We start from the raw sequence: 13,942 nt of genomic DNA, 5'->3' as shown, positions 1-13,942 counted from the left end.
TGTCTGCAGGAGACTGCAGTTGTCTGCAGGTGTCTGCAGGTGACTGCAGGTGACTGCAGGTGTCTGCAGGTGTCTGCAGGTCTGCAGGTGACTGCAGGTGTCTGCAGGTGTCTGCAGGTGACTGCAGGTGTCTGCAGGTGTCTGCAGGTGTCTGCAGGTGACTGCAGGTGTCTGCAGGTGTCTGCAGGTGTCTGCAGTTGTCTGCAGGAGACTGCAGGTGTCTGCAGGTGTCTGCAGGTGTCTGCAGGTGACTGCAGGTGTCTGCAGGTGTCTGCAGGTGTCTGCAGGTGACTGCAGGTGTCTGCAGGTGTCTGCAGGTGTCTGCAGGTGTCTGCAGGTGTCTGCAGGTGACTGCAGTGTCTGCAGGTGTCTGTAGGTGTTCTGCAGGTGTCTGCAGGTGACTGCAGGTGTCTGCAGGTGTCTGTAGGTGTTCTGCAGGTGTCTGCAGGTGTCTGCAGATGTCTGCAGGTGTCTGCAGGTGTCTGCAGGTGACTGCAGGTGTCTGCAGGTGTCTGCAGGTGTCTGCAGGTGTCTGCAGTTGTCTGCAGGAGACTGCAGTTGTCTGCAGGTGTCTGCAGGTGTCTGCAGGAGACTGCAGTTGTCTGCAGGTGTCTGCAGGTGTTCTGCAGGAGACTGCAGTTGTCTGCAGGTGTCTGCAGGTGTTCTGCAGGTGTCTGCAGGTGTTCTGCAGGTGTTCTGCAGGTGTCTGCAGGTGTCTGCAGGTGTCTGTAGGTGTTCTGCAGGTGTTCTGCAGATGTCTGCAGGTGTCTGCAGGTGTTCTGCAGGTGTCTGTAGGTGTCTGCAGGAGTTTTGCAGGTGTCTGTAGGTGTTCTGCAGATGTCTGCAGGTGTCTGCAGGTGTCTGTAGGTGTTCTGCAGATGTCTGCAGGTGTCTGCAGGTGTTCTGCAGGTGTTCTGCAGATGTCTGCAGGTGTCTGCAGGTGTTCTGCAGGTGTTCTGCAGGTGTCTGCAGGTGTTCTGCAGGTGTCTGCAGGTGTCTGCAGGTGTCTGCAGGTGTTCTGCAGGTGTCTGCAGGTGTTCTGCAGGTGTCTGCAGGTGTCTGCAGGTGTTCTGCAGGTGTTCTGCAGGTGTCTGCAGGTGTTCTCCAGGTATCTGCAGGTGTTCTGCAGGTGCCTGCAGGTGTCTGCAGGTGTCTGCAGGTGTCTGCAGGTGTTCTGCAGGTGTTCTGCAGGTGTTCTGCAGGTGTCTGCAGGTGTCTGCAGGTGTTCTGCAGGTGTCTGCAGGTGCCTGCAGGTGTTCTGCAGGTGTCTGCAGGTGTTCTGCAGGTGTTCTGCAGGTGTCTGCAGGTGTTCTGCAGGTGTTCTGCAGGTGTCTGCAGGTGTTCTGCAGGGTTCTGCAGGTGTCTGCAGGTGTTCTGCAGGTGTCTGCAGGTGTCTGCAGGTGTTCTGCAGGTGTTCTGCAGGTGTTCTGCAGGTGTCTGCAGGTGTTCAGCAACACGCATCACATCTGGCAGCGTTTTAGGCAGTCGCAGTAGTTACTCCAAGAACTGATTTCATTCCGTATCATTGCACCTTCCGTCCTCATAAAGGTCAACTAAAGAAATAAGCCTGCGTCCCTGATTGTGCAGGAGAGAACCAGAAGGATTTCCTGCTTTCTTCTTCTTTTCTTTTTTCAGGTTGAGTCACTGCAATCTGAGGGAGAGAGGAGTTGTGAAGCTCTGTCCCCCGTCCTCAGCGCCTCCTCCTCTAGTCTGCTAGAGCTGGACCTGAGGGACAATGACCTGAGGGATTCAGGGCTGAACGAGCTCTCTGTTGGTCTGAAGAGTCCAAACTGCCGGCTGGAGATCCTCAGGTTAGTGCTCCTTATCAGCATCATCAGTTTTTCTAAATGGCAGCTTGAAATTTTGGTTATCTTCCAAAAAGAGGAAATATCTTTACCAAAAATGCCGACCAGCCGACCACTGTTCACTCCCACAGCTTTTAAAATGACTTAGTCTGGTTCTGGTTCCTGTGCTTCGCTCCCCAGTCAGGTCCAGGCCCCGACACACGACCCAGAACTTTGCATAAATGAGCTGTTAATTAGTGAGGAATGTCTGTGTGTGTGTTGTGTGTGTGTGTGTGTGTGTTGTGTGTGTGTGTGTGTGTGTGTGTGTGGTGTGGATGTGCTTGCATGCAGGGTATCGGGCTGTCTCATCACAGCAAAGGATGTTCTTCTCTGGCCTCAGCGTTGAGGTCCAACCCAACCCATCTGAAAGAACGGACCTGAGCTTCAACCATCCTGGAGATGATGGAACGAAGCAGCTCTCTGCTGTTCTGGAGGATCCAGAGTTGAGCCTGGAGGTTCTCAGGTAGATGCAAACACCCTCCCTAAAATGAACACCTGATACTATTTATTGATGAGCATGGAGACCTTCCAGACGTTCGGTGGTTCAAGCAGCACATTGTGAGATCTGAACCACCTCTGAGCAGAGAGATGTGATGCTTTCTGGACCTTCAGGGTACGAGAACCCACATAAGGGAGAATAAAAGGGTCACGTCAGAGATACAAAAAGATCAGGTGATGCCAGCACAACCATCTGGCTGCAGCCACTGCCTGGAGGGAATCCTTAGAGAGAAATAGCAAAGTTCTCCTCCATGACGTTGGCATATGGAGAGATGTTACAAATCCAGCTCTGAGGTTCACAAACCGAATCAAGAGCAAACCGGTTCAGGCTGACCCAAGTCAGGGACGAACAGTGTAGAGCTCAAGGTTGAGGTGGCATCTGTTGAACCTCTGTCCTGCCTTGATTTCATTTCCTCTGTGTCTTCTCCCAATCCAGACTGGACCATTGTGGGAAAGAGAGACTTAAGAGTGGTCTGAAGAAGTGTAAGTGATCAACTTGATGCGTCAGCACGTCACGCTCTGAAAAAAGCAGCAGTTAGTGGACTCAGTTGTGTTTCATGAGCTGGTTCCTGGTTCCTCCTCTCTCCCTTTAGATCACTGTGAGCTCAGCGTGGACACCAACACCGTCCACAGGTCAATCCAAGTGTCCAACAACAGGGTGATGTGGACAGTGGCCGAGGACCAACCATATCCAGACCATCCAGAGAGGTTTAAGGTCTTTCCCCAGCTGCTGTGTAGCAACAGCCTAACTGGTCGCTGTTACTGGGAGGTGGAGTGGACAGGACGGGTTCACATTTCTGTAGCATACAAAAAGATCCGGAGACATGGAATCAGTGCCCAAAGCTGGTTTGGAGCGAATCAGCAGTCTTGGAGCCTTGAGTGTTCTGCCAGCGGTTACTCTGTCCTCCACGATGACAAAAGTGTAGCCCTCCTCCCCTTCTCATCCACTGGTCCTCGGAGAGTCGCCGTCTATGTGAACTACCCCGCTGGCACTGTGACCTTCTACAGAATCACCACCACACCCCGGTCCACCTCTATACCTTCAAAACCACATTCACTGAACCGCTGTTCCCCGGCTTTGGCTTTGGTTTATGTTCTGGGTTCTTCTCCGGTCCTCGGTGCATTTGTGTTCGACCGCAGGAGAAGCTTCCGTCTGAAGAAACACGAGGGTTGAGCTCACGGCCTGAATATGAGTTCTAGACCTGCTGGATGTTCATCATGAAGGTCCCGTCTGTCCAACCAACCTCATCTTTCCTATTGCTGATTCCACAGGTTGTCAGGAGAGAGCAACGTGATCCTAGGAAAACTGGCTGTTTTTCTACACCTTTGTCCTTTATTTTTAATTTTCCTGGTGAGATTAAACCTCTTTTTCCAAAGCGACTCAGCCAAGTTGGCCTCATCCTTCATGATCACCACGAGAACTCACAGATGTAAACAGTAACATAGATCCCAAGAGGAGACAGAGAGCTTAGAACGGACAAGAGACAAAATTAACATCCAACATCAGAAAAGCAATGTCAATTCTCACTCAGATACATTTTTAAGGGTCTTGAATTGTCCAAGCGTGAACTATGGGGTGTTTAGAATGTTATTCCACAGCCAGCTAAATAATCATCGAGCTCTGGAAAGGCTGCCATCTAGTGGAGCAAATGTTGTAGGCACCATATAACACAACTGTGATCATCAGTATAAATCTGTATTCTAAAAAACAAGCATCTTCAGAGTCGCCCTTGACTTAAAAATAATCTCATGGTGAATCACAATACAAGAGGAAACAGCATCTGCATGTTGTCAAGAGGACATTTCTGATATTCCAATATTTATGTTTTTAACTGTAGTGCTGATCACGGCCATACTGGGGGGGGTGCAGGTCTAGAACAGCACCGGACTCGTGACTAAAGACGACACAAAGCAGTCCGGGATTTTTGATCACAATTCCAATGAAGCAGGAATCAGAAATAAACTGGATCACAGTGGGATTGTGGAGCACGTCTGAGATGTTCAGCCATCGTAGCTCTGGTGCAGTAAAGATGAAGTATTCTACATATACGGCTGAATATATAGTTAGAACTAAATGCATCAGTGAGGCCTTCCTTCCTCTCACAGCATCATTAACAGCTTCACAGGCTGAAACAGGCCATTGATATTGAGACTATTGATCAACGGCTGCTCCTGTTAGGAGAATCAATAGAAAAATCAGGTCGTGCCCCCACAATAGAACATGGCTGCACGAGTGTGCACTGTAGCGCACGGCTGTGCCGCTCCGCCCCCATGGTGATGGCGTCCACGGTCTGCGGCCTCCGCCCGTCTCAACGCTGTGCCGCTCCGCCCCCACGGCGAGGGCGTCCGCGGTCTGCGGCCTCCGCCCGTCTCAACGCTGTGCTGCTCCGCCCCCATGGTGATGGCGTCCGCGGTCTGCAGCCTCCCCCGTCTCAACGCTGTGCCGCTCCGCTCCCATGGTGACGGCGTCCACGTTCTGCAGCCTCCGCCCGTCTCAACGCTGTGCCGCTCCGCCCCCACGGCGAGGGCGTCCGCGGTCGTCTGCGCTCCGCCCGTCTCAACGCGCTGCCGCTCCGCCCCCATGGTGACGGCGTCCACGGTCTGCAGCCTCCGCCCGTCTCAACGCTGTGCCGCTCCGCCCCCATGGTGACGGCGTCCACGGTCTGCAGCCTCCGCCCGTCTCAACGCTGTGCCGCTCCGCCCCCACGGCGAGGGGTCCGCGGTCTGCGGCCTTCCGCCCTTCTCAACGCTGTGCCGCTCCCCCCCCGGCGACGGCGTCCACGGTCTGCAGCCTCCACCCCGTCTCAAGGCTGTGCCGCTCCGCCCCCACGGCGAGGGCGTCCGCGGTCTGCGGCCTCCACCCCGTCTCAACGCTGTGCCGCTCCGCCCCCACGGCGAGGGCGTCCGCGGTCTGCAGCCTCCGCCCGTCTCAACGCTGTGCCGCTCCGCCCCCATGGTGAGGGCACGCCGTCCCATCTAGAGCGGAGCGTGAACATCTGTGAGGGCTTTGAAGAGTTTCTGTGTGAGACACCTGGTGATGTGACCAGTGTCACCACTGTGTCCTCCACAGCCTTGATGGGGCTGAAGATCAGGTGACCCGACAGCATGGATCCGCTACACCCTGCCTCAGGTAACCGTCTTGGTGTCGTCGCTCTAGAACGGAACCGTTTCATTCAGGGTGGCGCCGACGGCGACATGAAGCTGTTCAAACTGTCGACGCAGAGCGGAGTGTGTTTGGTCATGGTGGTGGAATTTACTGCTGCTGAGTGTTTGAGTGTGTGTGTGAGTGTGTGAGTGAGTGTGTGTGTGTGTGTGTGTGAGTGGTGTGTGTGTGTGTTGTGTGTGGTGAGTGTGTTGTGGTGTGTGTGTGTGTGAGTGTGTGTGTGAGTGTGTGTGTGTGTTAGTGTGTGTGCTGTATGAGTGAGTGTGAGTGTGTGATTGAGTCTGTGGTGTGGTGTGAGTGGTGTGTGTGTGTGAGTGTGTGTATGAGTTCTGTGTGTGAGTGAGTGAGTGAGTGTGAGTGTGTGAGTGGTGTGTGTGTGTGAGTGGTTGTGTGGTGTGGGTGTCTGTGTGTGTGTGAGTGTGTTTTTGTGAGTGACTGTGTGAGTGTGTGTGTGAGTGAGTGTATGAGAGGTGTGTGGTGTGTGTGTGTGGAGTGAGTGTATGAGTTGTGTGTGTGTGTGTGTGAGTGAGTGTATGAGTGGTGTGTGTGTGTGTGTTTGTGTGTGAGTGTGTGTGTGTTTTAGTGTGTGTGCTGTATGAGTGGTGTGTGTGTGGGTGTTTGTGTGTGTGTGTGTTAGTGTGTGCTGTATGAGTGGTGTTGTGTGTGTGTGTGTGTGGTGTTTGTGTGGTGTGGTGAGTGAGTGTATGAGGGGGTGTGTGTTGTGTGTAAGTGAGTGTATGAGATGAGTGGTGTGCGTGTGTGTTGTGTGTGTGGTGTGGGTGGGTGTTTGTGTGTGTGAGTGAGTGTATGAGTGGTGTGTGTGTTTGTGTGTGTGTGTGAGTGAGTGTATGAGTGGTGTTGTGTGTGTGAGTGAGTGTATGAGATGAGTGGTGTGCGTGTGTGTGTGTGTGGGTGTTTGTGTGTGTGTGTGCGTGTGTGTGTGGTGTGTGTGTGTGTGGTGTGTGGGCTGTAGTTATGAGTGGTGTGTGTTGTGCGTGTGTGGGTGTTGTGTGTGCTGTATGAGTGGTGTGTGTGTGCGTTGTGTGGGTGTGTGTGTGTGTGTGTTGTGTGCTGTATGAGTGGTGTGTGTGTGCGTGTGTGTGGTGTGTGTGTGCTGTATGAGTGGTGTGTGTGTGTGCGTGTGTGGGTGTGTGTGTGTGAGTGGTGTGTGTGTGAGTGAGTGTGTGTGCTGTGTGTGTGTGTGTGCTGTCCATTCTAATATCAATATCAGATCGATGTTTTTGTTTGTTCCTGTTTGTCATCAACAATGCCGCCTTGTCTCCAGATCCCTCAGAACTACTTGAGTCGCCCTGATCACAACTGTTTCATGCAGCTTTGTTCTTTTCTTTGATTCTAGACAACGTGCTCGTGTTCTTTGATGATCTGTGCTACTGTATCAGAACCTGCTACTAATCACGACCCTGGAAAGATGCAGCTCGATGGCACATGCGCGCTGCCTTTGTTCCTAAAGTCTTTGATGTCTTCTGTCATATGTTTCTTTAGGCTGATTCTGAAACTTTGGCTTTTGTCCCCTTTGTCCACGTTACTAATATGGGTATTATGGGCTGTCCCAGTCCCGGTCGTTGGCCTGTCAAATGTCACTTTGGAGCAGTTCCATCAGCCAACTAAACCAATTCAAGTTAGTTGCCATTTCAAAATAAAGAGTTCAGAGTTAAGGGGTCTCACATTGGGAGGTGCGTTTGGCCCCATGTGACTAAAGCAGCTTTGAGAGAGAAGGTTGATGTAGGTTCATCCAGAAAATGATCAAAACAGCTTTCTCTGTGATCTGCTCCCCCACAACTATCGTTGCTCCTCTCTCTGTCTGATTCCTGTCCCGTTACTGACAACCAACTTTGGACCATCGTTAATGACTCATTCAACCTTTAAACCAGGGGTGGGGAACCTTTTTCATATCGAGGGCCATTTCAATTTTTATAAAGTCCTCCGAGGGCCATACTATTATGAACACATACCTAGGGATGCAAAAAAAGACGAAAAAGTCTATAACCACTGTGTTACTAAGTCTCATGATTGCTGCATTTGAATTTGAATTATTAATTTAGCACACATGCATATAAAATCACCAAAAAAATAGACAAACAAGTTAAATATTTTTACATTATCATACAAAACAATAACAAAAAAGAGGTGCAGAGTTGAGGCAAGAGACCTGTAAGGGCCTGTTCGAGGCCTCTACTCACAAAAACTAACAGACAGACTTGCTAACAGACAGACAGACAGATAAACGCCGGCAAAAACATTACCTCCTTGGCGGAGGTAATGTTAATAATAACAATAATTGCTGCATTTCTACACCTAATGCGATGGTTGGAACTGCTTCTCTTTGGAGAGGCATCTAATGTCAGCTGGCAGTGATGATGATGCCACTCGAAGCTGGTTTTCCAAGTTTGGGTCAGTCAGTCTTGAGCGGAAGCGAGTCTTTGCAAGTGTCAGTTTTGAAAAGAACTGTTCACAGCCGTACGTTGTCCCAAACAGAGATGCAAACTTCAGGGCATGTCTCATCAAGATGGGAAAATCCTCAGCACTAACGTACAGTTTGTAAAAGTCCAGTAGAGAGAGGTTGTTGTACTTAGCTTTGAGTTCGTTGTTGTTTTGCAGCTCAATTATTTCCATTTGGAATTTGTCTGGCACATCAGATGGTTGCACATTAAATGGCGTAGCAAACATGTCTAGTTCCCTTTGTATGTTTTTCACATCATGAAACCTCTCATCAAATGCCTGAACGAGTTTTGCACATTCACCAGCATATTCAGTCATAACATCAGGCTTTTGTTCTTGCAGGGTGGGGAAGTGCACAGTGTTTCCCCTTTCCAGTTGTTCTTGCCACAGCCTTAACTTCACTTCAAATATTTTCACATTTGAAAGCAGAGAGCTGACGAGCTGGTTGGGACCTTGCAGCTTGATGTTTAGCTCTGACAGGTGCTTGGTGATGTCCACCATGAAGGCCAGATCACTGAGGAACTTGCCATCACTGAGCTCCATGACAGGTTTCCCCTTCATCTCCATGAAGTGTTTGACCTCTTCCCGCAGTGTATAAAACCGTGCGAGCATATTTGAACGACTCAGCCATCGCACTTCACAGTGATAAACCAGATCACCGTACTCTGATTCAAGCTCGCTGAGTAGCTCCTTGAACTGGCGGTTGTTCAGCCCTCTGCTTTTGATGAAGTTTATGGTGGACACGACGGTTTTCATCACATTGTTAAGCTTCAGGGAATGTGCACACAGACTCTCTTGATGTATGATACAGTGGCACACAACTATATCACTTGGATCCAGACACAGACGGCTCATTTCTTTTTTGACTAATGCAGTCAATCCTTTTTGCGTGCCAACCATTGCGGGTGCTCCATCAGTGGCGATTCCGCTCAACTTCTCAAATGGCAGTTCAAAATTGTTCATGGCCACAACAACTTGACTGAACAAATCCTCACCTTTACTAGTGCCATGCATGGCTTGCAAAGACAACAACTCCTCCTTTATTTCAAACTTGGCGGTAATCCCACGCACAAAAATGGCAAGCTGCGCTGTGTTTGTGATGTCAGTTGTCTCATCACAGGCCAGAGAAAAATACTCAGTCTCTTGCAGTGTCCCTCAGTGTTTTTTCAATATTTTGTGCCATGTCAGTAATCCTGTCTGCAACGGTTCTTCGAGACAAACTGACGCTTTGAAAACGTTTTACTTTGTCCGGCGCGAGAACCTCAGCGGCGGCTACGAGGCACTCCTTCACGAACTCTCCTTCGGCGTGAGGTTTCAGCTTCTTGGCGATTAATTCACTCACCACAAAACTTGCTCGTGTAATATTCTCTCTGTCGGAAGATGGTCGTATGAAAGCTGCTTGTTGAGCCTCCAAACTCCGACGAAGAGCGTTAACTTTATCCACACGCATCGGTCCTTTCAACTCATCGAGTTTAGCATGTTTCGTGCTGTAATGGCGCTCGAGATTTGCCTTTTTCATCACCGCCAGCGCCTCGCCACAAACTAGGCACACTGGCTTGCCTTTTACTTCGACAAAGAAAAAATCATTTGTCCATTTCTCCTGGAATAAACGGCATTCTGCATCCACCTTTCTTTTCTTGACAGTCGCCATGATCCATCAATTTTTCGTCCGTGTCAATCAGTCCGCCCACTACGTACATCACATGCTGTGTTCACTGACCCTGACCTTTGGTCGGACATAACATTACCGTCCGTTTTATCTCAGAAAATGGCTGCCGATACGTTTTTTCCTGATTTTTTTTATTTTTTTTTTTTTCATTCATACTACAATCTTATTGCGTTGCGGGCCGGTAGAAATGGTCTTGCGGGCCTTATACGGCCCGGAGGCCGGAGGTTCCCCACCCCTGCTTTAAACCATCTCCTGTACGATGGTGTTTGGGGACGGAGGCTCTAAATCAGGGTGCTCACACTTTTTCAGTCTTTACTTGTGTATTCTGTGCCATTATCAGATCGAATACATCGGACCTCTCCATATGGAGCTACATCTGCCAAGAAACACTCCGTTGCTTGCACTGCATCACTTTTAGCTTTTAGAAAATATATCATCATGGTACCTGAATAATCATCTGTAAAAGATTGGGGCATATCTGTAGCCCTCTATGCTAGGTGTTTGCATGGGACCTGCTAGATCAGTGTAAAACTAACTCTAAGGGTTCTTATCCTTTGTACTAGGTTCTTGTTTTGTCTGGGTGAATTTTCCCTTTGTGCACACTTCACATAATTGTGTCTGTCTGACTACACTTCCCTTTATCGCCATCCCTTTCACAAGACCTTATAACTTTTGTCGTCATCGTAATTACAATGACCTAGTATTTCATGCCAGGTTTGAGCATCATGACATACTTTACATTGGTCGACATTGTCTTCTTTTGATGACAAGTAATACAAGTTACCCTCTGGTGGATGTCAAATCTGTTACCGTTCCTGGTGACCATTCGGCTCCCCCTTTTGGAAGGTGATTGTCGCTGCTCCATTTGTGGTCCTTGCCACAGAAAAGATGTCATGCGGGTATGTAGGGGTGTATAAATCCTCTCTTAGATGTGCTCTGTGCTGTTGTCCAGCGTTGTCAAGTAGGCAGATTGTCGCCGTTCCTCTTCTTTGTGCCATTCCTCTGAACTTGTTCCGTCGACTAACTCCACTGAGTGTGAGTCAGGTTGGAAAGTGTCATTGAAGCTCTCAAACTTCCTAATGTCATTAACGATGTGGGATGTCGCACCCCCATCCACCATGATGCCCTTTATCTTCACACAGGCTGGTGGTCTTTCATCCTTTTTGTCTTGAGCCGTGAAGAAAAAGTCTTCTTTGTCATTGTCTTGTTCCTCTACGAACTTCCTGGCACCGTCTTGTCCCCCTTTTTCTTGCACAAGGATTGTTGGTGTGTGTTACTCTTACAGTAGCCACACCACACTTATCTATTGCACTTCCTTGCCTTGTGGCCTTTATTCCACACCTGTAGCACTTTACATTGGCATCTTCATCCTTTTTGTTGCTGGTGTATGCCTGGGGGTCCTTTTCCTTTCTTTTCACATGTGTCTCATCACATTATCTGTAGACTCTGCCTTATTCATTTTCTCACTCTCTTCATAAACTCGTAGTCTTCTCTTAAAGTCAGCAAATGTAACATTCTCCTCGTTCTGTGTTACATGGACTGCGAGGGGGTTTTTAATGAATCAGGTAGTCCATTAAGTACCATGGCTACAATTCAGTCCATCACTCAAGACTTCACCTGCATCTTTCAAAGATAAAGGCATGGATAGAGCTGTTATGGAGGCATGGTTAGAGGTGTTATAAAGGCATGGATAGGCGTGTTATAAAGGCATGGATGGAGGTGTTATAAAGGCATGGATAGAGGTGTTATAAAGGCATGGATAGAGGTGTAATAAAGGCATGGATAGAGGTGTAAAAAAGGCATGGATAGAGGGTTGTAATTAAGGCATGGATAGAGGGTTGTAATAAAGGCATGGATAGAGCTGTAATTAAGGCATGGATAGAGGTGTAATTAAGGCATGGATAGAGGTGTAATTAAGGCATGGATAGAGGTGTAATAAAGGCATGGATAGAGGTGTAAAAAAGGCATGGATAGAGGTGTAATTAAGGCATGGATAGAGGTGTAATAAAGGCATGGATAGAGCTGTAATTAAGGCATGGATAGAGCTGTAATTAAGGCATGGATAGAGGTGTAATTAAGGCATGGATAGAGGTGTAATTAAGGCATGGATAGAGGTGTTGTAATAAAGGCATGGATAGAGGTGTAAAAAGGCAAAAAACACATGGATAGAGGTGTAATTAAGGCATGGATAGAGGTGTAATAAAGGCATGGATAGAGCTGTAATTAAGGCATGGATAGAGCTGTAATTAAGGCATGGATCGAGGGTGTAATTAAGGCATGGATAGAGGTGTAATTAAGGCATGGATAGAGGTGTAATAAAGGCATGGATAGAGGTGTAAAAAAGGCATGGATAGAGGTGTAATTAAGGCATGGATAGAGGTGTAAAAAGGCATGGATAGAGCTGTAATTAAGCATGGATAGAGCTGTAATTAAGGCATGGATAGAGGTGTAATTAAGGCATGGATAGTTTGTCCCGCCATATAACGTTGTCAAAAGGGTCTCTTTTAATTTTAAAATGTGCAGGTGACCCAAGAAACCTCGTTTCCCATTTGGTCGTATCTTCTTCTAAGCCATCAAAAACTAGTTGCGGAGCTGGGGTTGCGGTTCTGTTAGCCATTTCAGCGTAATATATCGGGAAAACTTCATTCGAGTTTTGACTCATTTATCTCCAAGTTGTCCACCGAAGCTCCGTGTTATTCCGTCTTGTTCACTTCTTCCGACAGTTCCGAATGCTATCCTTGTGTCCAACATAGCCTGGGCCCATAAACTGTCAAGGTGGTCAGTTTTGCTGCACAGCGTCTATGTGTAGTGGAGCAAAGCAAGCGAATCCCTTCAGTGACTTTAGCCAGGTGGTATAATCTTTATTATAGGAACAGGAACTACTCAGCTTCCCGCGCTCTTAACCGGAACATACAAGGAGCAACGTCGTCACATCCTACAGGTGACATAAACATTGTATGATACAACAAAATAAAGGTACCGCATCAATAGGGTAAGGGCGTTATCAAATAATAACACTTAACATTGAGAATAAAGTGTTGAACGGAGAACAGAAAGCTCAAAACACGTCGGGTAAAACATCCAGAGTTGTTTAATGATGATATTCATAAAAGCACTTTAAAAGCAATCATTACAATTTAAAGTAGCTCAGATAAAAATAGGTACAAATGAACACGGAAAAAAACAAAAACAACACAAACAATAAAAGCAGGATCAAAGTCTCATAGCCGGAAAAAAGGTGCATTCTGAGATGGCTTTTAAAGATGTGGAGTAAAGGAGGCTGTCTAACGTCCGATGGCAGATGGCTTCATGATTTAGGAGCAGCACTCCAGGTGGTTTCTGCTGAGATTCTGGTGCCCCGGGAGCCGATCAGCCGCCTGAGGCCCAAAATCCACCAGATTGCTGCATCAGAGGACTTTACAGGCTGCACAGGTGTGACGTCCTCCATCCTTAGGCCCTCAAACCAGGTCAGGAAAAACCTGGAGAAACCTGGAGGAGATCCACAAGCTGAGGGATCCGTCTCCTGGGACGGCAGACGTGCAGCAGAGGCCACGTGCACAGAGCACATCAGCATTAACAGTAATAGACCAGGTCCAGGTGCTCTTCAGACGTCCTCATCAGAGATGTGGCCCACCTTCATCCTCCGGGTCCTGATGCAGCGAATCCAGGATCAGCAAGACCAGAGAAAACCAAGACCGGCAATATGTGCATTTATGTAGGAGAATATGGGAACGGGCAGGAGAGGACAGACGGGCCATGCTGTAATAAAGGCATGGATAGAGGTGTAATAAAGGCACGGATGGAGGTGTAATAAAAGGCATGGATAGAGGTGTAATAAAGGCATGGATAGAGGTGTGAAAGGCACGGATGGAGGTGTAATAAAGGCATGGATAGAGGTGTAATAAAGGCATGGATGGAGGTGTAATAAAGGCATGGATGGAGGTGTAATAAAGGCATGGATGGAGGTGTAATAAAGGCATGGATGGAGGTGTAATAAAGGCATGGATGGAGGTGTAATAAAGGCATGGATAGAGGTTGTAATAAAGGCACGGATAGAGTGTGTAATAAAGGCACGGATAGAGGTGTAATAAAGGCACGGATGGAGGTGTAAAAAAGGCACGGATGGAGGTGTGTAATAAAGGCACGGATGGAGGTGTAATAAGGCACGGATGAGTGGTTAATTAAGGCACGGATAGAGGTGTTAATAAAGGCAAGGATGGAGGTGTAATAAAGGCATGGATAGAGGTGTGATAAAGGCATGGATGGAGGTGTGATAAAGGCATGGATAGAGTGTAATAAAGGCATGGA

General features: G+C 48.3%; 2 protein-coding genes across 3 annotated transcripts; both read left to right on the top strand.

Annotated features, from left to right (window-relative positions):
- Nucleotides 1–437: 437 nt before the first annotated feature.
- LOC130520414 (uncharacterized) lies at nucleotides 438–2,105 on the top strand. 2 transcript variants are annotated; one of them, XM_057024138.1, is made up of 2 exons: nucleotides 438–1,338; nucleotides 1,444–2,105. In XM_057024138.1, the coding sequence occupies exons 1-2, from the start codon at nucleotides 459–461 to the stop codon at nucleotides 1,479–1,481; spliced, it is 918 nt and encodes a 305-aa protein (XP_056880118.1). In that variant the 5' UTR covers nucleotides 438–458; the 3' UTR covers nucleotides 1,482–2,105. The 2 variants fall into 2 exon arrangements, with proteins under 2 accessions (XP_056880118.1, XP_056880117.1); XM_057024137.1 differs by having other exon boundaries at nucleotides 438–1,400.
- Nucleotides 2,106–2,223: 118 nt separating this feature from the next.
- LOC130520415 (stonustoxin subunit beta-like) lies at nucleotides 2,224–3,722 on the top strand. Its single transcript, XM_057024139.1, has 3 exons — nucleotides 2,224–2,307; nucleotides 2,779–2,825; nucleotides 2,936–3,722. The coding sequence occupies exon 3, from the start codon at nucleotides 3,004–3,006 to the stop codon at nucleotides 3,514–3,516; it is 513 nt and encodes a 170-aa protein (XP_056880119.1). The 5' UTR covers nucleotides 2,224–2,307; nucleotides 2,779–2,825; nucleotides 2,936–3,003; the 3' UTR covers nucleotides 3,517–3,722.
- Nucleotides 3,723–13,942: the final 10,220 nt, after the last annotated feature.

This window comes from Takifugu flavidus, unplaced genomic scaffold (genome assembly GCF_003711565.1).
Source record: "Takifugu flavidus isolate HTHZ2018 unplaced genomic scaffold, ASM371156v2 ctg373, whole genome shotgun sequence".
NCBI lineage: Eukaryota > Metazoa > Chordata > Actinopteri > Tetraodontiformes > Tetraodontidae > Takifugu > Takifugu flavidus.
Note: the sequence above shows the minus strand (reverse complement) of the source record. Positions and strands in the feature narration are given on the sequence as shown.

Excerpts from the sequence above, each read along its gene's own strand:
- LOC130520414 (XM_057024137.1), top strand. The coding sequence starts at position 459 with ATGTCTGCAGGTGTCTGCAGGTGTCTGCAGGTGACTGCAGGTGTCTGC. Across the intron at positions 1,401-1,443 it reads GTGTCTGCAGGTGTCTGCAG|GTGTTCAGCAACACGCATCA; the intron begins GTGTTCTGCAGG and ends AGGTGTCTGCAG.
- LOC130520415 (XM_057024139.1), top strand. The coding sequence starts at position 3,004 with ATGTGGACAGTGGCCGAGGACCAACCATATCCAGACCATCCAGAGAGG.